The sequence below is a fragment of the Procambarus clarkii genome, chromosome 52 (assembly GCF_040958095.1).
Source record: "Procambarus clarkii isolate CNS0578487 chromosome 52, FALCON_Pclarkii_2.0, whole genome shotgun sequence".
Classification (NCBI taxonomy): domain Eukaryota; kingdom Metazoa; phylum Arthropoda; class Malacostraca; order Decapoda; family Cambaridae; genus Procambarus; species Procambarus clarkii.
In genome coordinates this window covers 11338105-11360689 of record NC_091201.1, presented here as the reverse complement: position 1 = coordinate 11360689, position 22585 = coordinate 11338105, and the positions used below count along the sequence as shown (strand labels likewise).

General features: G+C 38.6%; 1 protein-coding gene across 1 annotated transcript in view; it reads left to right on the top strand.

The window, feature by feature from the left end:
* The window catches only part of LOC138352113 (transcription elongation factor SPT6-like), a 59818-nt gene extending 39245 nt beyond the window's left edge, over positions 1-20573 (top strand). The window contains exons 3-12 of the mRNA XM_069304372.1: positions 5383-5582; positions 7440-7541; positions 8256-8475; positions 9321-9442; positions 10223-10435; positions 13084-13268; positions 13733-13879; positions 14580-15049; positions 16321-16454; positions 17013-20573. Of these exons, the coding sequence (XP_069160473.1) occupies positions 5383-5582; positions 7440-7541; positions 8256-8475; positions 9321-9442; positions 10223-10435; positions 13084-13268; positions 13733-13879; positions 14580-15049; positions 16321-16454; positions 17013-20573 (5354 nt within the window). The remainder of the gene's footprint in view (positions 1-5382; positions 5583-7439; positions 7542-8255; positions 8476-9320; positions 9443-10222; positions 10436-13083; positions 13269-13732; positions 13880-14579; positions 15050-16320; positions 16455-17012) is intronic.
* The last annotated feature ends 2012 nt before the right edge of the window (positions 20574-22585 follow it).

Below are 22585 nucleotides of genomic sequence, written 5' to 3'. Positions count from 1 at the left end.
AACCTGCGTCCGGGAGCATCCCAGACACTGCCTTAATCGACTGAGCTACAACAGGGTAAAAGGGTTGAAACCGAAGTTCTACTGAACTTACTGGATCCCATAGCCTCTCCGAGGCACAAACCAGGCTTTTACACAACCCCCCCCCCCCTGCACCCGAGCTATGTCAACAGGCCGTTCTCCCTCTTCGCCCTTCCGAATGCACCATATCAGTAAATTTTTTAATAATCTTTTAAAAATAGTAAATGCCACTATTTTTGCAAAATTATTACGAGATCTATTATTCTATAGAATAATGCATATAAATGCATATATGCATATAAATACAAAACATAAATACAAAAGTAAATGTAAATAATTTTACCTTGCACCTAGATCCACCAAGCCTGTATGGCGCGCGTTTCAGTACTTCGGAAATCTAGAACTATCTTGAATCTCTAATCTGCAATGAAACAATACATATTATTGCACTTACCAAAACATGGATGAATGTAGAAAATACAGAACTATTAGCTGAATATCAAATAAATGGATTTAATCTATTTCACACAGATAGATATATTACACCGTGTATATTAGGTAATACCTAACATACACGCCTCCACACACACTACATTTGAAATGTAGTCTCAAAAAGACTACATTTCAACAGCAAAGATTACTCCATAAAAAAATAATTAAATTATTGACCAACATGAGAGAGGGTTAGCCAACATGAGGGTTGTGTTGATTGCCTGAAAATATTTAAATTGTGTAATGTATTGAATGGCATTTTTCAAGTTACAACATTTTTTAAATTACTGAACTAGGTTCTAGGCTTTGCTAGGCTTAATTCAATTATTACAGATAAGCCTAACCTAGCCTAGAACCCAGTGGGTTTTCTTCCTATTGGGGAGTGTTGTACATGCCTCGCCTCCACATACACACTAGCACAGCCAGGCCTCGCCTCCACATTTAAACCAACCAAGCCCACAAATACGTTAACATGGACCAGCATTACACCGTCTAACATACTCTGTCAGATGTAACAACTAAATTTGTGAATTCAAGACCAAATCTATTGTATAACACAGTGTTAGTACGAGAAAAACATTACTTACATTCGAAGCCGTGTTTTAAAATGGCGGCGGTCTTGTACTGACGCTCCAAACTGTGTGTTCGTTTGCGTATGATGAACGTGTGACAATTTACTACAACAATTATTTAATTATTCTTATTCTTTATTTTAATATTTTTAGGGTACATGAAATTTCAAACTTATTTGCACACAATAATATAATTGCATTGTCATAACCTTTATATATTACGGAAAATACGATGACATGAACGAAGTCAAAGTGAAGTTGAAGTCAAAGTCATTCGCCGAACGTATTAGTCATTTTTTTTCATACATACATAGTTGATTTACAAACATAATGTTGGATTTATAGATAGAGCTAGTGCATACAATACCTAAAGCCACTATAGTAGGCCTATATAGCATTTCAGGCAACCGGGCAGTATATATGGACCCCTTACTCAAATCTCTGAATATGTTAGATATTAAGTCCCTGCACATACTCTCATGTGTATTTTATATATATAAAACGCTGCACTGTAATGTCAATCCTGACCTTAAAAGCTTCCTAGAAGGTTGTAACAGATCCCATGAGCACCACACCAGAAACAAATACCTATTTGATATTCCAAGAGTACGACTTAGTCAAACTAGAAATGCTTTACAAATCAAGAGACCTCGAATGTGGAATGACCTTCCCAATTATGTTAAAAACTATACCTCTCCCAACCAGTTTAAGATAAATAAAGATAAATTTATAAGTTAAGAAAAATTCCACAAATCAACAACCCTGTTACTGACCCTGTATTTACCCAAGTCTTTCCTAAATCTAAACTTATCCAATTTATACCCATTGTTTCGTGTTCTATCTTGTGTTGACAATTTTAATACCCTATTAATATCCCCTTTGTTATATCTATTCAGGAAATTGTGGTTGATCTCGAACCCATTGATAATGTGACGACTTATACAGAATTTTGTAACTATATCATCAAGATTGTAACCAGCTTAGCTAAATGTAGTGTGGGGTTCAGTCCCTAAGCCCATATATGTGCCTCTCTAACCATTTAGGTTACAGGGCAAAAACATAAAAACAAAGGTAACTGCAGAAGGCCTATTGGCCCATACCAGGCAGCTCCTATCTATAACAGATAAACACTAAGTACTACCTAATTAACTCAATGTAACCTACCAACCTAACCCCCAAAATGTCAATCCATATCTTTTATTTTAAACAATGCTGTTTTGTTGACCAAATTGTATTTTTACTCTTTTTCTGTCATGTTTCTCCCACCCCTGTTTTTTCCCTTTTTTCTTATTTTTTCTCAACATAATTCATACTTTAATTATGCGGATCAGGACATCACCTGATCAAACACATCAAACATCGTTTGACCACCATCAAACACACACATTTCGTGTGTGTTTGACGCTCACTGATATGTACCAGCGTTGTTTTATATATGGTGCTATTCTATCTTACGCTTTGTTGCTCTTTTTTACCTACGGGCTCATAGAACATTCTATTGCGAAAACATTGGCACAAAAATGAATGACGTACATACAATAATAATGTCAGGACAGTGATATAATTATAAACTTTCAAAGCACTGTATCGCCCATGTGTCGTCTTGTCACCAATACTGGGTAACAGTTCCGCCACTTCCCACACTCTTGCGGGTGGGCAGCGACCATTATTCTACGTTTATATTCATATCACCGTGTTGGGAATTTCATTGCGAGTACATTGATACCAAAATTAACGCTGTAGGACAAGTGTGGAAGTGATAACAATCCCAAGAGTAAAAACATTTTGTTGCTCTTGGGCACTCACGGCGAGTCATCTACGTAGGTATTTATTGGGTGCTGGTATTCATATAACTTTTGGTGACCGTTTTTGCTGATTTTCTTCTAGAGAATGTTATTGCGAACACGTTGGTACCAAAATGAAATACATAGCTCGAGAACTAAGGTCAGGAGAGTAAAAAGAGTATACACATTTTTGTTTTGACGCTTAATTAAGGTTATTGTGAGTACTCATCGCCTGCCTAGAAACTGGAACTAGTAATTCCATCTATCATACATATCATACAAGAGGAGCCACACATCTATGGATCATCCAATAAAATCAGCAGACTTCTAGATGTTACTACTGCTCGGCTTAGACTCGGTTACAAGTATCTCTGGGAATTCTCATTATCTGCTGATGTAGACCTGACCAAATGTAAACTGTGTCAACAAAATTATTCGCACACCCTCCGTCACTATGTGATGGAGTGCGAAAAGATACATGAATTTAGAGACAATTCTATAACCAATGTTCCAGCGATGTGTCAATATTTCATTCAAAATGATCTGCTACCAGAAATTTTAGCCAAATATCCCCAGTTTGCTAACTGTAGATAACAACTAAGTGATTGTAACCTATCCACCGCTGCCCACTGGATGGGGGACGGTGTGCAGGACAAACATATAAATTTTGATACTAGCTCTCCACATATGTCAGTTGCTTAATTTAGAACCTGTACTTGAGGTCGATCTCGAACCCATTGTTGATGTGATGACTTATATTGAATTTTGTAACTAGCTCATCAAGATTGTAACTTGCTTAGCTAAATGAATTGTGGGGTTCAGTCCCTGAGCCCATTATGTGCCTCTGTAACCCTTTCCACAACCGCCCACAAGATGGGTATGGGGTGCATAATGGGGTGGGGTGTCTTGGCCAAATGTGCCACATCAAAACCACAAGTTGACATTGAATGTGAATTAACAATGAGACAAGTAAGATTTATACTAATACATTTATACTAACTCTGTTGAGCGTTGACCATTTATACATCAAATCTGTTGATGTGAGCACTTTAGTTTAGTCTGCCGTTTACAGAAAAAAAGAGCATATCAATGGTATATCACAGAAAACGAATTTATCATAAACTCATGTATTTGTCTTATCATATTGAACTGCATTCATATTTTTAATATATAACAATATGAATATACAAATTTCTGTAAATCCCCTACCTTGTTGGAATCTGTGGAAATGAATGAGCAAATGTGCTGGCTGAAGGCGCTGAAGGAAACCACATTGGTTTCATTTTGGATACAAATGTCCATGGAAATTCAAAATGGAAACTAATTATATAGTTGAACCTGCAGAGACGAGTTTAAGAATCTGTGTTGAGAGTGATGGACACAGCCTTCACAATTATACTTCAGAGAATGTAAACATCTAAGAGTCATTAGAAATATGTGTAGAATAATAAACCCTACATTGTTTGAGTTAGGGAAAACACCATTTGTGATATATAGATACTATAGCTGTTCCTAAAGATTCACCCTTTTTTGCACCAGCAAGATAACATATAAGATTTTAAGAGTTGACGAATGTTAATATTCTTGTTTGATAAACTGTGAACTTGAGACATAGTTAATAAGAACATATTAACACAACAAAATGTTTTCAGAATCCTTAACACCACTTTCCAACAACTTATATAATTTATATAAATTATTTTAGAGAATAATACATAAATTATATATTTAAACATGATATAGTGTTTAGTGGAATGTATAAGGAGTCAAATTGTGTTAAAAAGAGCAATTTTTAGAAAATTTGGAAAAATACTTTTTTCTGTTCAAATTATAACTAAATGGATTATAAAGGTTTCACTCAGCCAATATATATCATTCACAATTTATTAATGAATTTTACAAAAAAACACCATAAATTTTATATTGAAACATGTAAAAACTATTTGTTTTACATTTGGAAGAAAATAATTGTAGAAAAACAATTTATAATTAAACCTTTGTGTTTGGATTTTTTGAGTAAAAGTTTCTCAAAGGCTTTCCTGCACCATTCTCAATGCAAATCATTCCCACACCTATGGCAAGAGATAGGCGAACGTTGTGTAGATGATTTGTGTTTGCTGGGAAAGCCTTGCTTCTGTGCATCCAAGTTATTATATCCTAAAGCCTTGCTTCTGTGCTTCCAAGTTATTATACCATAAAGCCTTTTGAAATATGCCAGACCTTCAAAACTTCAAGAAATGAAGGGAGTTGTCAGTTGTCAGAAATGTCAGTTGCTTAATTTAAAAACTACAAAAGTGGTCGTTCTGGAGCCTGTTGAATTTTTGAACTATCTCATCAATATTTCAACTTGCTTAGCTAAATGAACTGTGGGGTTAATTCCTTAAGCCCATTATGTGTCTCTGTAACCTATATTATGGGGTGCATAATAAATGAACTAAACTAACTAAAACTAATAAGAACAATACAATAAGAGTAAAGAACTTTCATCGCATTCATCTCTGGTTATTTATTAATAGATGAAGAGAAAATTCGTGAAGAAAATAAAGACTTTATTAACGACGACGATGAAGAGGATGATGAAGGAGGTTCGGGGTCAGACAGTGAAAAGTATGGCAAACGAAAACGGCGGAAGGACGATGAAGATAAAACAAACTACCTCGATGATGATGATATTGATCTTATTGAGGAGAACACTGGTATGAAACTTGACAGAAAGGTTAGTTTTCTCCAATAATTATTGTAATATATATTTTGTTTATATTTATACAAGTTTCTGTACAGGATAGAAAATGATAATTTGCATTTTTGTGTTATAAAGAATGAAAAGAACTTGAATTTCACACCGTTTAGATGAATTAGAAACAAAATTGGGAAACCATTATTGCTTCTGCTGGCATATATATAAGTAGAGAAATATAATTTATGATTAATTTCTGTGTTACGAACCCGGATCCAGCGTCCGAGCCTGGAGCAGTGACAAACACGCCATCTGTGGGTCAGCTCCCGAAACCCCCGCCAAACGAACGACGACACCTAGTGAGGACAGCGTGTACTGGCCTCGAGGACCAGTTTCCAGTCTGGTTCAGCGCTCAACACCGCCGCTCCTGACCTCTGGTGAGGTGGTGCTCCGACGACAGCGCCATCTATGGACTGGATACGTCAGGTGTTTGTGCCCGAGCCTGTAAGTGTGGTGTATTAGTGTCCCAGTTATTGATGACGTGTCTGTTTACAGAGTCGACCTGGGACCACTGTGTTGACGATTGAGTCAGTCTACCCGAGGCAGCCAGTCTCCATACTGTGAAGTTTGCTGCAGCTGTTGTGACGTCGTCCCCCCGGAAGAACACTGTGGTGTGTTAGCCTGCCAGTGGAGTGGCAGTGAAAGGATTTACCCGGGACCGACTGTTGGAGACGATAATCCACTGGGGTATTAAGGACAGGAGGGTGATTTGTGATATCACACGAGACTCCTGTCTAGGGCGTACCCCTTTTATCGTTCGTGGAGTGGCCGTACCAGCCTTGGTGGCTCAGTACCTGCCAGCAGACCTGCTGGACGTGTGGTTGACGGCCTCCACGACGGTGCCCCCAGTGGACCTGTGTTTTGGCTGACCTGTGGCCAGGGTAGGCTCGGCATTCTCAGAAGACACGTCTTGAGGCCACGAAGAAAGCACCGCGGACTCAGCACCTAGCTTCTTGATCAAGAGTCTTCAGCAGAAGACTAGATTGTGCATGATCCCCTTTGTAAAGGGTTAATACCCCTCCCCCTTGTGTACGTTTTAATTTTATATATTTAAATGGTGATGGTGAACATTATAATATTAAGTTCTTAACTTTCTTTAACTACTCCCTTTTAAGTTACTTGCGTCACGGATCTCATCCCTTGATAGCCACTACTGGCTTGGGAACGGATACATATATCTTCCTCTAACATCAGAGTGAGAACCTCGTTGCGTCCCGAGAGGGCCGTAACATTCTGATATATATCTAATATATTTAATATATTTATATTTCAGTTATATAAAAGTGTATTTATATAATACACAGTATACAGTATTTTTCAGAGTGAATGTTTTAAAAATAAGTTTTGGACAATTATATAATTTTTATGGTAAAATTTTAGTCAAAATTTTGATTAAATTTTCCTAGAAATATATGCTGATTCCAATTATAGCAAAAACCAATTCTGCTGTCTTGTAAATTCAAGATTTTACTACATTGAAATAAATTTAAAAAAATGTATATTTTAAAAAGGGTTGACCAATATATAAAAAAAAGTTGTACTTTTAAACATTTGGCTGCTCCATAATATTGGGTGCCTCACTGACTTGGAGGTTGTGCTACAATGATAACCTAAGTAAGTCTCATAAGGTTATCTAAGGAATAACCAAACCCTTGAATCATTTGAATGGTTTCGTGAGCGTGTAACATACTAAATCTCTAAATAAGATACTAAATATACTAAGATACTAACATACTAAATAAGAACTATAATACTAGCATAGTACTATAGATTGTCTTCATGACAATTTTTTGTTTGTGAATTAATGTATATATGTCTTAAATTTTTGTTTCACAGAGAAAGTATAAGCGTTTGAAGAGGATTGTGGATGAAGAATCTGACGTAGAAGAGGAAGATGTGCAGGGTCAGATTCGAAGAGAGATCTTCGAGGGTTCAGACGTAAGTAAATCTCTGAAGTTTATGTTGTATTCAGTGCCACTTTATATGCATAAGCAGTGTTTATAAATTGTTTGTTTTCTGACGATGTTTATTATGAGGTACCCTGTGTACTCAACTTACCCTAGTTGTGTTGGAGGGGATTAAGCTTCGGCCCTTTGGTCCCGCCCCTCAACTATTAATCCCAGTGCTTCTCGAGCACTGCTTCCTAAGATCCTCGAGCTCTATCATAACTGCATTTAAAACTGTGGAGTTAGCCTCCACCACATTATTTTCATTTACTAACTACTCTGACACTGTAAGAGTTTTTTCTAATGTTTCTGTGGCTTATTTGGATACGCAGCTTCCCCCTGTATCCTCTTATGCGTATTCATCACATGTTAAATAATCCACCTGGTCTACCCTCTCGGTTCTGATGAGAATTTTGTATGTGATGATCATGTCTCCCTTAGCTCTTCCATGTCGTTTGTAGTGTCTGATGTTTATTATGAGACACTGTGTGTGATGCTATCTCTCGGTCATTCTTCTTTGTTCTGCTCTAGTGTGTTAGAAATTTTGAATACAGTAAAATAGTTCGAGTGTGCCTTTTAGTCTATCCCTCTTACCTGCATAATTGACACTTTAATGAGAGATATTTCGTTATTGCTTAAATATTATTAGTTGTTTGATTCTGTTTCCTTCGTCTGTCATTCATAACTTTAATATCTGGTACCACAGGATGAGGAGGAGGATGGGGCCTCCGCTCTCCACCCTCCACAGCACCCTGAAATGTACGCGTCAGAGGAGGAAGAGTCTGATGAAGAGAATTTCATTGTTGATGACAAGACACCCAATGTCAAACAGGAGAGGATGGCTATGCTTGAACCTGGTGGAATGGAGGTTGCCCGTGAAATATTCGGCGGTGATTATTATTTTGAGGACTTTGAACAACATGAAGGTATGTGTTTTGTCAAATTTAAATGTAAATTAAATTATAATGTGGCAGACTAGGTATGTCACACTATTCTCACTTCTCAGATGTACAATCTGAGAAGTTTTCCTTCTTCTTGTTCTCACGCCAGGATTGGAGAGACATCTTTTATTTTGACATTATATTTTGTGTATTTTATTATTGCAGGTTGCTCTCTCTCTCTCTCTCTCTCTCTCTCTCTCTCTCTCTCTCTCTCTCTCTCTCTCTCTTTCTCTCTTTCTCTCTTTCTCTCTTTCTCTCTTTCTCTCTTTCTCTCTTTCTCTCTTTCTCTCTTTCTCTCTTTCTCTCTCTCTCTCTTTCTCTCTCTCTCTCTTTCTCTCTTTCTCTCTTTCTTTCTCTCTTTCTCTCTCTCTTTCTCTCTCTCTTTCTCTCTCTCTCTTTCTCTCTCTCTCTTTCTCTCTCTCTCTCTCTCTCTCTCTCTCTCTCTCTCTCTCTCTCTCTCTCTCTCTCTCTCTCTCTCTCTCTCTCTCTCTCTCTCTCTCTCTCTCTCTCTCTCTCTCTCTCTCTCTCTCTCTCTCTCTCTCTCTCTCTCTCTCTCTCTCTCTGTCTCTCTCTCTCTAAGTTGGAAAAACAATTTGAAAAACTTTGATGTGGACAATCAAACCAACATTTCAACCATCAGCGTCGTTGTGCCTTGCATATTCACTCAATGGGAGATTTTGCTGCCCAACAAAAATATTCATAATATTGACTAGAAGTTTAAAAAGTTTTCTTTAATTTAATAACAAATTCGATACTTGCATGAAGGATCTTAAATATTTACCCTCTAATTTCTTATGTTGTAATATTCATGTTTTTTGTATTAAAAAAAGAATGGGAGGAGCGTGAAAATGATGATGATGACCATGAGAACGATGAAAAAGGCGATGAGGGACGAGAGCATCCCCGAGGTCGCAAGGATCGCGGGAATCAAGTCAAGAAGACTATCTTTGAGGTATGTTATGAGGAGCAACTGCAAGCCACAAGATTTTAAACTCATTGTGTAATTGTCATTAAGGAAGGCATTTATATTTTCACAACGGCCAGAGAGAGGCTGTTGTTTGTGTAGAATATGCTAATAAAGACAATGTGGGAAGTTATGAGTAAAAGATATGAATTAAGAGTGAAGGAAGAGTGCGTCGATGTGGGTCAGTTCATTGTACATAAAATTAGAGCGAAGATTATTTTGGCTAATTTGAGGGCAAGAAGGTCAAGATATTACATACTACATGCGAGTGTGATGGAGCAAGAATTTCGTGGTCGGGAAAAAAGATGCAGTTTATTGAGGGCCAAAATGTTTAAATCTTGTTTACGTTAAGTTACAAGATGCAGTACACTCACTGTAAAAGGTGAGTGTACTTGCACACCTTTTGAAAGGCTTGAGGCGAAAGACTTGCTTGATGTGAAAGATATGGTGACCTGTAAATCATTCTCATCTTCAAAACTTTTTATACAGTCCTATATTCTACTTGTTTGGTATAATGAGAATACTTACCTTCTGCAAGAAGATTTTCGGGCAGGGAGGCAGCAACTAATATTTAACCTGTCTCAGTAGTAATTTGGGGACCTGGATATAAATTGGTTTTAGATCATGCACTATGGAAAAGTGCTGCTGAATAACCCGACCTACATCATGAAAGTAGGAGACAAAATGTTGGTGGTGGTGATAAAGATCAAGTTAATGAGTGTGTGGCAACATTAATTACGCATACAAATATAAATGCTATTCTTTCAGGTATTTGAACCCAGTGAATTAGAGCGAGGCCATTTCAATGACCAAGATCATCAAATCCGGAAGCTGGATATTCCCGAGAGATTCCAGCTGAGGCGGATACCTGTGACTCGCACCCGTGGAGATGGTGACGATCGCTCAGCAGATAAAGAGCTGACTCAAGAAGCCAAGTGGATTTATCACCATGGCCATTTCAGGCCATTTATATCCAATCAAGTAGTTAATTTGCTTTTGTTGAAAAGTATAAATAATAAGAATATACATGTATTTCTTCTCAATTTGATGCGCAGGGCTAAAGTTCCTTCAAATTCCAATACATAATGCAATAGTGGCATCTGTTCTACAGATATGACACTAACTGTTGAGTTTATTACCTCCCAGCAGCACTTTTAACCAAGTCTGAGCCTGTGTATGGCTACTGCAATGTCTCTGGATATCTTTTTGGTACCCAGTGGCTGTCCGTACCGCATCGCAGTGGGTCTTCCTTCCGGTACTTTGGCTCTGTGTAAAAGTCGCTCTGTGGCGACTTTTGATAGTTGGGAGTATTTCTTCTTGATTTGATCCTTAATCTGTGAAAAACTTGGAGGTATTTGAACCTGTACAGCAGGTAGAGCAGTGGCAGTTTCTGCTAGTTAGTCTGCCTTTCATTACCATCTATTCCAATGTGACTGATTGACAGTCCTAGATTGTGTGCTTCTTTTCCTTTATGTAGGATTTCAGTGATAAGTTGTATATTATCTCTGATGGATAACAATGCCTGGAACGAAGATTTAGATTCGATATGAATGGAGACATCATGTAAATTATTCGCAATTGCATAATTTATGGCCTCCTTCAGGGCATATAACCATGATGCAATGCAACCATGATGCTTCTGAAAGCTTCATGGTTGTTAGTGTGAACTGCTGCCCCAGCATATCTCTTTCTTGATCAACTGATCCATCTGTGAAGATGAAAGTGGTGTTTGGTCTTGAGATAATTTCCATTTTTGTTCTATGACTGCTTTGAGGGTCTGAGAGTCCCATGCTGATGTTTTAACTGATAATCCTTCAATGATTATCTAGACTAGATTTTTACCATGGAAGCTGCCGAATGTGTTAATATGGTTTACCATCTCTTTTGTTTTTATTAGTCCTTTTTTTTGGAATCTTTCAGGTCCACTTTCTGTAGAGATCAGATTATCCGTCCATCCACTTGTTCTATATTGAAGGTTTCTCTGTAGAGATCTGTGAAAGCTCTCTTTGATTGACTGTCTGGCGGTGATTCCAAAAAATTTTGCTGTTATGATGGCTATTCTTTGTTTGATCCTGTTTTCTAACACTGGTAAATTGGTTTCCATTCTTAGATTCTCTCGACGTGTCCATATAGGTTCTCCCATCACTGAGGTGGAGTTGTAATGTAAGAGCTGGAGCAGCATAGCCAATGAGTGACTTAACTGCCTGCAAAAACGTAGTCCATTTTGAGTACTAGTAAAAATGCACTATCTCTAAGACTTGTCAGGAAAAACACAGCTGAGTGTTCAACGATGGCTTTTTTTCGATGCAGAAGATATTCAATTTCTCGAATGAATTTCAACTGGTTGTCCATTATGACTCCATGGTATAATTTAAAAAGAGGTAACCAACTCAATTTCGTGTCCTTGTATTGCGAATCTGTTGTCGTGAATTGTCATTTTAACGGCCATTGTTTTGGTATTATTGCTGTTTATTTTCAGTGCTATGCGTTTGTTACGGCCCTCTCGGGTCGTAACTTGGTTCTTACTCTGATGTCGTTAGAGGAAGGGTATCCGGCCCCAAGCCAGTAGTGGCTTTCAAGGGATGTGATCAGTAACGCAAGTAAACTAAAAGGGCAAGGGAAAGAAAGGCAAAAACTTAATATTATAATTAACACCGCCACCAATAAATAATATATAAAAGGTTACTCAGGGGGAGGGGTATTAACACTGCACATGGGAATTATATACACGGTCGTCTTCTCCTGAAGACTCTGGATCCTCTCGGTGCCAAGTTCACGGTGCTCTCGTGGTCTCTCGACGAATCCTTTGACAAGCTGAGTCTACCCCGGACACAGGCCAGCCAAAACACAGTTCCACTGGGGCACCGCCGTGGAGGCCGTCAACCACAAGTCCAGCAAACTGCTGGCAGGTTCCGGATCAGCAACGCTGTTCAGGCCACTCCACGAGCAATACTAGGGTAGCGCCCTAGTCAGGAGCCTCGTGTGATACCACAGATCACTCTCCTGTCCACAATACCCCAGTGGTCAATCGTCTCCAACAGTCGGTCCCGGGTACGACAATCCTTCAACTGCTACTTCACTGGCAGGGTAACACCACAGTGTTCCTCCGGGAGGCGACTCACAGCTGCTGCAGCAAAGCACTTGGTATGGGGACGACTGCCTTGGGTAGATTGACTCAACTTCCCTTACAGCAGTCCCAGGTCGACTCTGTAAGCAGACACGTCATCAATAACAGGGACACGCTAAAGCACCTCACTTACAGGCTCAGACCCAAACGCCCACCTATCCACTCCATAGATGGCATTGTCGTCTGAGCACCACCTCACCAGAGGTCAGCAGCGGCGGTGTTGTGCGCTGAACGGGACTGGAAACTGGCCCTCGTGGCCAGTACACCTCGTCCTCGCGAGGTGTCGTCGTCCATTTGGAGGGGGTTTCGGGAGCCGACCCACAGATGGCGTGGTCGTCACTGCTCCAGGCTCGGACGCTGGATCCGGGTCCGTAACAGCGTTCCGCTTCCCTGTTGATTATCTCTAGGCATTTTTGTGTATGGTTCATGGCGTCTTTGCCATTGATGATGACCACAAAGTCGTCGGCAATAAATTATACAACAATACCATTATTTTGTACAGGAGGGGCGTGAAAAGGCAAGGCATGGCTCGCACAAGGATACTAATACGATCCAGAAAATATACAACGCCCTGGACTTGATGAGGAACCAAACCTTCGAAATTCCATTTATAGCCTTTTATAGGAAGGAAGAGGTCTGCCCAGAATTAAACATTCGTGATTTATGGAAAATCTATCGTTGGGATGAATGGTATTGATACTAAATATCAACTTAATTATATCAGGTAAACCATTTATGAAAAATATCAACTTAGTTATATCAGATAAAGCGTTCGAAATTTGACGTTTAATAATCTTTTATTCTCTAAGAAAATTTAAATTTGTGGAATGAACTATTTTTAAGATATGCTAAAAGATTCTGTATGTGATATATTGAAAAAGTGCCTAATCATGATGCAGCACAGGTTTGAACTACAACCAATTAGTCTGATATCAGTGATAAAGCACGTCGCAGCTTTAAAATGCAAAGAGCCAGCATCAAGGGTTCGACAGATAACCTAGATGCTGAACTTGTATCCATTATAAATTACAGATTGACACGAATTATCTAAAATTTTATATCGTGAATTATAAATGAAGAATAAGTATTGTAATTATTAAAGATGCACAAATCAATAATGCACTAACCCTTAAATACTTGTAAATTTTTTCACAGTGGTGTCAACTGAAGTATAGCAAGGAGAACTTGCGGTCACTCTTCCAGTCAATGAGAGAATACCAAGGTGATCACATCACGAAGGACCCAGATGGTTCACATCTAGAAAATATGCGCATTCTTCAGGAGGAGGACATTGTAAGGTGAGATGACATATTACATTATGTAAAACACTTGCCGTCATGCCATTATGTAAAGCATTTATTCAACTCTGGAGATGACATTTATTTATTTATTTATTTATTTATTTATTTATATACAAGAAGGTACATTGGGTTTGTGAGAATACATTGGATAGTACATTATTTACATTCTTGTAAAGCCACTAGTACGCACAGCGTTTCGGGCAGGTCCTTAATCTAGCAGATAATTTTAAGTAGGTAATTTCAATCAGAATTGATAAATGATAAAGATACATTACAAGAGAAAAATGAGATGAGAAATCAATAATGCACTACACTACACTACATGCAATAATGCACGTATATAAATAATATAGACATGAGTCTGGGGATTCATGTACTGGTGGAGTATGACCCCAGTTTCTATTCAGAGTTACACAATATTCGGACTCGTCACTTGCGCCAACTAACTGTAGCCTAACATGATCCTAGCAGTTACTATATAACACTATCGCGTGGATGTTTGTGCGAACATATATAAGTACGAACAAGCCTGAATGGTCCCCAGGCATGTAGTTTTCAGGAGCATATATAAATAATATAGGCGCTGGAACTAAATAACTTCTTATATTCTGGTGTTAAATGGCATTTAAATTTTTTAAAATATTATTGCTTGCCTTAAATCAAGCAATGACGACAAACATTTTGTTTTATTTTCCAGAATTGAGGAGATTGAAACTTCAGAACAGTTCAATGATTATTACAAATTTTTCCTGCTTCACTATGGCAAAGATCAGCTATCAATGCATGACCACATGAATACCAAGCACAGGAAGCAGAGAACCACACCAAGAGTCACTAGGGGTTTTAAGGTGCATGATCATGGTGAACGGAACCAAAATGGTGCTGGTATTGAGGATGGGAAGATACAGAGGAAAGTAGATGAATATGAGGATACAGAGGATGCAGATGAATATGAGGATACAGAGGATGCAGATGAATATGAGAAAAGTGGTAATAATAAAAACAAGAAAGGTTCATTGAGAGCTAATGAGGATGTAGAAAAAGAGGTGGAGACAGAAATAGAAGAACAAATGGAGGAAGAAAATCACGAATCTGAGGAAGACTCTGAGTCTTTGAGAAGAGTTGTTCGAAAACACGAGTATGAACTTCTGCGGAAGGCTGGTATTGGTGAGTATCTTTTTGCATGATTGCTTCAATGCCCCCATTTAGGTTACTTAGTTCAAGTTTGGCCTCCATATTATAGAACTGAAATATTTTCTCTTGAATCCATACAGAGAAGGATGATTGATGCCAGGTATTAGGAAACCTCTCTTATGAAGAGAGATATAAGAGAGATCTTATATCTAGAAAAGATATAGAGATATAGAAAAAATATGAGTAAGAGGTAACATAAAAGAGATGATTGAGATTGGGACATTGATATTGCTTTGAGGCATTGTTAGAAGTATTATTTTTTTTCTTTCTAATGTTAAAATATGAATAAAAAACTTTTATTACAATCTTTCTAATAAATATATATGTATATGACATACTATGGCCGGGATTGAGTGAGGAAGTGCAGCAGTAAACACGTGTTGTCAGCGGTCTGCTTAAGCCTCGTCCGGGGCGGGAATTGTCTCCAAGATAATTTTACTTAATTATTTCAGTGTCTGATTAAATTTAAATTTTTGGTTTCTTGCAGTAATATTGAAGATAAATATTCAATTTGATAAATGTGTGTAAATAACGAAAATTAACACGTGATTAACACGAAAATTTGATAAATGTATATTATAAAATGTGCAGAATATCACTATACTTAAAAATAATTTGCATGCTAGACGTGAATATTATGAAGATTAAACCACACACCAGAAGATGAGGAGACGACGACGTTTCGACCACCATTATCGACTATATTAATTATCGATTATTATTATTATAGACACATTAACGATTGCGACAATCGAATTGATAATGGTCATCAGACTTGCCACGCATATTTTGAACGTAATTCTTATAGCACGCATACAATATAATTTTTGTCGTAGTTCTTACCATTTTTTTCCACGTGCGGTGTTGCATTGGGCTCGATATTATTATTTGTCATAGAACGCGTATAGATAGATTAGTGTCACTAATTAGTTAAATATCACATTCTTATGAAAATTTATATTCTTAACTGTATGATCAAATAATCATTCTGCTTTTACTGATACGACACTATATGCACACTCATATATCTTCATTTTTGTGCACTTTAACGAACCACGAAGAGCATAAATTCCGTGATTTGAATTTAGATTTGGTTTGTATTATTGTTTATCTAGTTGTTAGCATAAACAATATTACATAACAAAGTAACTAGTGAAATGCAATATTCATAACACATTTTTAACCATTAACTTGTTTAAAATTTAAATTATTTTTTGTTATTGATTCCAAACTCAAACTTTCAGAGTCACTTACAAATAAATTTGGCCTGACTGCTGAGCAGTTTGGTGAGAACCTACGTGATAACTATCAGAGGTTTGATGTTCAACAGTGGCCAGAGGACCCCACGAGGGAAGCTAAGCAGCTCATTTCCAAGTACGTAATGAGATAGTTGAATGATTTATCTGTAAATATACAGCTAATGGTTCTAATCACGAAATCACGTACAGCTAATCACGAAAAATAAACACGTGATATAAACACGTGATATAAAAATCTGAACCCTCTCAATTCTGGCACTAATAACGTTGCAAAACACGACTAAAAACTCACTCCTGCTTTAATCCATCACTAAAAAAGGACTCTCAATTCACAAATTTAACCGCATCATCCTACTGAAAGTGTAAAATAAATCAAGGATATAGTTAAGACAAATGGATAGAATTTTAGCATTCCTTTGCGCTATGAATGTGCAAATGGCTAGAGATGAAGGGGTTTTGCCTAAATTTTGCCCCTTTTGTTCAACGTTTTCCATATATTTGAATTAAAGAATGTGGGTAATAAAAAGAGGACAGAACTCCTGAAAATGTCCTTAAATCTCAGCAATATGGTAAAATAAATATTTTGTAGATATTATAATAGTTATTACTTCATTATACTAAAAGTATTTTTTATTAAGTATTCCTCATGAAATATGATGAAAACTTTGTATTTTCAGAATATGCAGCACCCAGAGCGAGTCCTTGAAGTAGCTGTTAAGATGGTTGGTTGGCAGCTGTCTTGTGAACCCTTAATAAGACGCACAGTTAGAGAAGTATACTTTAAACGTGCCAGAATCAGTAGCAGGCCCACTCCTCAGGCTGTGAACATCATTGATGAACATCATTCACTTTATGAACTTAAATATTTAAAGGACAAACCAGTCATAGATCTACAGGGTGACCAGTTCCTTCGTCTCAAATGTGGTGTTGAAGACAAACTGTTGACCGTTAGTTTTTCCGATACCATTGAAGGAAGTACAACTAAGACTTACCTGGATGAAATGAAGCAGTTGTACTGCCGGGATGAGTTTTCCCAGGTTGTCCAAGACTGGAATGATCTGAGAGGCCGGGCAATTGAATTTGCCTACAAACGGATTATTGAAGATCTTAAAAGGGAATTGTCTCAACGTTTGCTCCAGGAATCGAATGATCACGTGATGGAAAAGTGTTGCAGTAAACTCAATAACTGGATAAAAATTGCACCCTATAACACCGGAGACTTTTCTGGTGAAGACGAAGACTGGGATACTGAAAAAGGCTTCAGAGTATTTTCTATTGCATTTGTTCCAGACCTTTCCCAGGCAGCATTTGGTTGTTGCATTGACATTGACGGTGATTGTTGTGAATATATTCGTCTCCCACATTTACTCAAACGGCGCAATGCTTACAATGAAAGAGACGCTTTGGCTAAAAAAAGTGATATTAGGCGCATGCAGGATTTTTTTACTCGCTGTAAACCACATGTTATTTCCATATGTGTACAGTCTCGAGAAGCTCTCATGGTTAAGGAAGACCTGATTCAAATTCTCAAAGATCTAGAAAAACAAGAAAGGTTTCCTAAAATAAATACAGAAATCATTGACAATGACCTAGCTCACATATATGCAATGTCCAAGAAAGGAGAAACAGATTTCCTTGATTACCCTCCGCTATTACGGCAGGCTATATCAGTTGGTCGACGTGTTCAGGATCCATTGATTCAATTCTCGCAGCTATGTAATGCTGATGAAGAATTACTTAACATTAAGTTCCACAGTCTACAGGACCAATTAAACTCTAAGGAACTACTCGATGCTCTGTACACTGAATTCGTCAACTGCACTAATGAAGTTGGGGTCGACCTAAATCGTGCCGTAGCACATCCATATACACAGAACTTGGTCCAGTTTGTTTGTGGTTTAGGACCACGAAAGGCCAACCTTCTTATTAGGAATATGAAGCAGAATAATCATCGTCTAGAAAACAGGAACCAGTTAGTTGTGAACTTCCACATGGGTCCAAAGATATTCATTAACTGTGCAGGATTTATTAAAATAGACACCAATGCTTTGGGTGACAGTGATAATTATATAGACGTTCTAGATTCTACCAGAATTCATCCAGAAGCTTATGACTGGGCTCGAAAAATGGTTTTTGATGCACTAGATTATGAAGATGAAAATGGAGAACCTGCAGAAGCCTTGAAGGAAATCTTAGAAACTCCAGAGAAACTTAGTGAGCTTGATCTTAAAGCTTTTGCTAATGAACTACAGAACCAGGGCTTTGGCAAGAAGAACACAACTTTGTATGACATTAAACGTGAGCTGAAACATAGATACAGAGATTTTAGGTCAACCTACAGGTCTCCGACGCCAGAAGAAGTTTTCAGTATCTTGACTAAGGAGTCGCCGGAGACTTTTTATGTGGGTAAGCTTGTTCAGGCTACCGTCACAAATTTTATTCATCGCAAACTCCGTCGAGATCAAGTGGATAATGCCTATCCTGTCAGAACTGAAGGTACAGGTCTTTGGCAGTGTCCCTTCTGTCTAAAAAATTATTTTCCTGAACTAAGTGAAGTGTGGAATCACTTTGATGCCGGTGATTGCCCAGGTCCAGTCATAGGAATTAAAGTTCGATTAGATAACGGAATATCAGGTTTCATCAGTATAAAAAACTTGTCGGATAAAACGGTGATAAATCCAGCAGAAAGAGTGAGACGAGATTGTTTAGTTCTTTGTCGTATCATGAAAATTTATCCTGATAAATTTTCAGTTGCTCTCACGTCGCGATCATCAGACCTTCAGGACCGAAATAACAAGTGGAAGGCTCCAAAAGACACTTATTATGACCATGAGGCTGAAGAAAAAGATTTAAATTTGGACAGGAAAAAGATGGACCAAAAAGCAAGTCGGTATCAAAAGCGAGTGATTGTTCATCCCTCCTTCAGAAGCATTGACTATAATGAAGCTGAAAAGGTTATGCAGCAATTGGAGCAAGGTGAGGTGATCATTCGACCATCAAGTAAAGGCATTAATCATCTCACTGCTACCTGGAAAGTTACAACAGGAATCTGTCAGCATATCGATGTGCTGGAACAAGCTAAGCAATATGACTTTTCTCTTGGTCAGAAACTATGGATTGGAAATGAAGAATTTGATGATTTTGATGAAATTATTACCAGACACATTTTACCTATGGCCAGTAACGTAAGACAAATACTTGAACACAAATATTACAAGGAGTCTATCATGGGCAATAAAGAGAAAGCAGCAGAGTTACTGAAAGAGGAGAAAAGGAAAAATCCGAAGTCGATCCCGTATATCTTTTCGCCTAGGAAGGATTTGCCAGGAAAGTTTCTCATGTCATATTTACCAAGAGCGAAAGTGATCCATGAATTTGTAACTGTCAATCCTGAAGGTTTCAAGTTTAGGCAGAAAATGCAATTCCTAAATCTTGCCAGACTACTTAATTGGTTTAAGCAGAATTTCCATAGAACATTATCAGGTGCAACACAAAGAATGATGTCCACAGGCACGTCATACATGGGCAACTCAACACCATATCTTATGGGTGTTGATGCCTTCACAATTCAGAAAGTGGCTCAGAACCTAAATCCACAAATGCTGCATAACCTCTCCCAGGCAGCCACTAATACACCTTGTAGTGTCAACACTTCTGGAGGATTCTCTCATGGTTTCTCAGAATACGCTAATACTCCTTACACACCTTCAGATCAGACACCATTCATGACACCGTATGCCACCCCGGGGCCATCCACCATACCTCGCTATAATGGATCACAGACACTTGTGCCATCAAACCCAACTCCCTCACATCAATATGAGGCAGCATATTCTCAGCATATGATGACCAAAGTAACTGGACACTTACCTCAGCCATCTCGCTGTGGATCCCCAGTTAGCAGCCAAGCAAAAACAAAGGATTGCAAAATGGCAGCAGATGCTTTGGTGGAAGTTAACGGTGCGACTAATGGACATAATAGACGAAGGATGACGTCACAATGCAATGCTGGAAACCAGTCAACACCTCGCAATACTAATCAATATAATGTCCGCACACCTCGCCATACTCCTCAATATGATGACCACACATCTCGCAATACTCCACAATATAATAACCAAACACCTCGACTTTCCATGGTTAAGTTCATCATCATCCATTCACGCGCTAACATGAGCACTGGTGGAGACCAAACACTACCCTATGATGATGAATGCCATATATGTCTTTGGTATTGATGACAAAGTTATCTCACTACCTTCAAATTATATGTTTGTATATATAATTTGTACAGTTAAAGAATAAGGAACTGTATTTAATCATTACAATAAGTACTGTAATTAAAAAAATTGTTCACGTAACTAAGGTATTTTTACCAGGGCAGTCTTCAGTAAAAATATGTAGTTTTCTGTACCTACATTCATCATGTTTATAGCATGTGAACGCTGTAATTTTGGATAAAAAAATATTTGTTTATAAAGAAATGCAACGTGTCTCATACGAGATGTTGCATAACTATTCCAAATTTGATTTGTTCCTTTAACTTCATGTTTCCAACTATGACTGACTACCATTGTGATCTGTGAAATGTTTGCTGTGATCTGAGAAACAATTTAGTCAGAAATAATACACTTTATTTCTTTAGAGAAATACACATCAATTTGTTTTTTTTTATCCTGTATTTGTTTGAATGAAATGACGCTGAGCGCACCCGACACCAATTCTTTTAGAAGGTGAGGTGTGATGGAACGATGATAACGACATCTTTTGAGCCCACTGTTAAGAACCTTACTTCCTGTGGAGGTTCTTTCCTATTATAAATTGTTGGTGGACACATTGGAGAATGTTTTCTTGAAATAAATCTGCAGCTGATAACAGGGAGGCCGTGAGTGACTAGTATCATTGCTAAGTAATTCCTACTGAGCTGGAGATTGTTTAGGAATAATGTGTATTGGAATAGGAAAACTATGTGAATGAAAAATGGACTCAATCAAAAAATGATTGGGGAATATGGTAAATGAAGTCAATACAGGGTTTGATTGGAAATGTAGTAGTAGTAGGCATCCGTCAATCCGGTTATGGAGCCCTGGGTGTCTTTTTGTTGTATTCTAGTTGGATGCAGCATCTGCTGTGGCTGAGAAGGCCAACCCGAGAATGTCAGTCTCGACTGCAGCGAGCGCAGATAAAACGCTGAAGCGGGTGCGTCTGGCAGTGGTCGAGACCTCCTCTAAAGTCTATTATCCTCCGCCTGCCTCTTTAGGTCATCCTCGAATTGCTGGAGTCCCTTCTGACCTTTGCATTAGTGGCAGATCTGTCCACTGCTGCTGCCTCCCAAGTGTTGATGTCGATGTTCATCTGCTTGAGGTCGCGTTTGCAGGCATCTTTGAAACGCAGCTGAGGTCTTCTGGTGTTTCTCCTTCCTTCCTGATGCCAGTTCTCCATACAAGAGGTCCTTTGGTATACGGCCATTTTTCCATGTGTGTGTGACATGTCCCAGCAATCGCATGGGTCTCTGTTTCAGGAGATTGAACATTGAAGGGCCTCTGTTCTCTCGAGTACTGTGTTGCTGGTGACGTGGTCTTTCCACGTGATGTCAAGGCTGCGTCTCAGGTTTGTCATGTGCAAGGTATTGAACCGTCTCTCCTGGCGAGAGCGCAGGGTCTAGAATTGCGAGCAGTAGAGACATGTACTCACCACACATGCCATGTAGACTTGTGCCTTGGTGTGCACTGTCAGTTTGGCATTTTCCCAAACGCGCTTTGTGAGCCTGGCAAGTGTTGTTGCGGCCTTCCCGATACGCCTGTTGAGTTCAGTGTCCTGGGAAAGGATGTCTGAGATTGTGGATCCCAGGTATACAAACTCGTGAACTACGTCCAGCACATAGTCGGCTATGTTTATACAGGGTAGCTCATTCACGTCTTGTCCCATCACCTGTGTCTTCTTCAGGCTGATTGTCAGGCCGAATGCGGAACAGGCTGCTGCAAAGCGGTTGAGTAGCTGCTGCAGGCCTTTTGCTGTGTGTGGTGATCGCTGCGTCGTCGGCGAAGAGGAACTCCCTGAGGATTCGCATCTTTACTTTTGTCTTTGCTCGGAGTCTGGATAGATTATAGAGCTTTCAATCAGATCTTGTACGGAGATAGATGCCTTCTGTGGTTGTTCCAAAGGCATGCTTGACGAGGATCGCGAAGATGCCGAACAGGGTTGGAGCAAGAATGCACCCCTGTTTAACATCACTGTTGATGTTGTACTG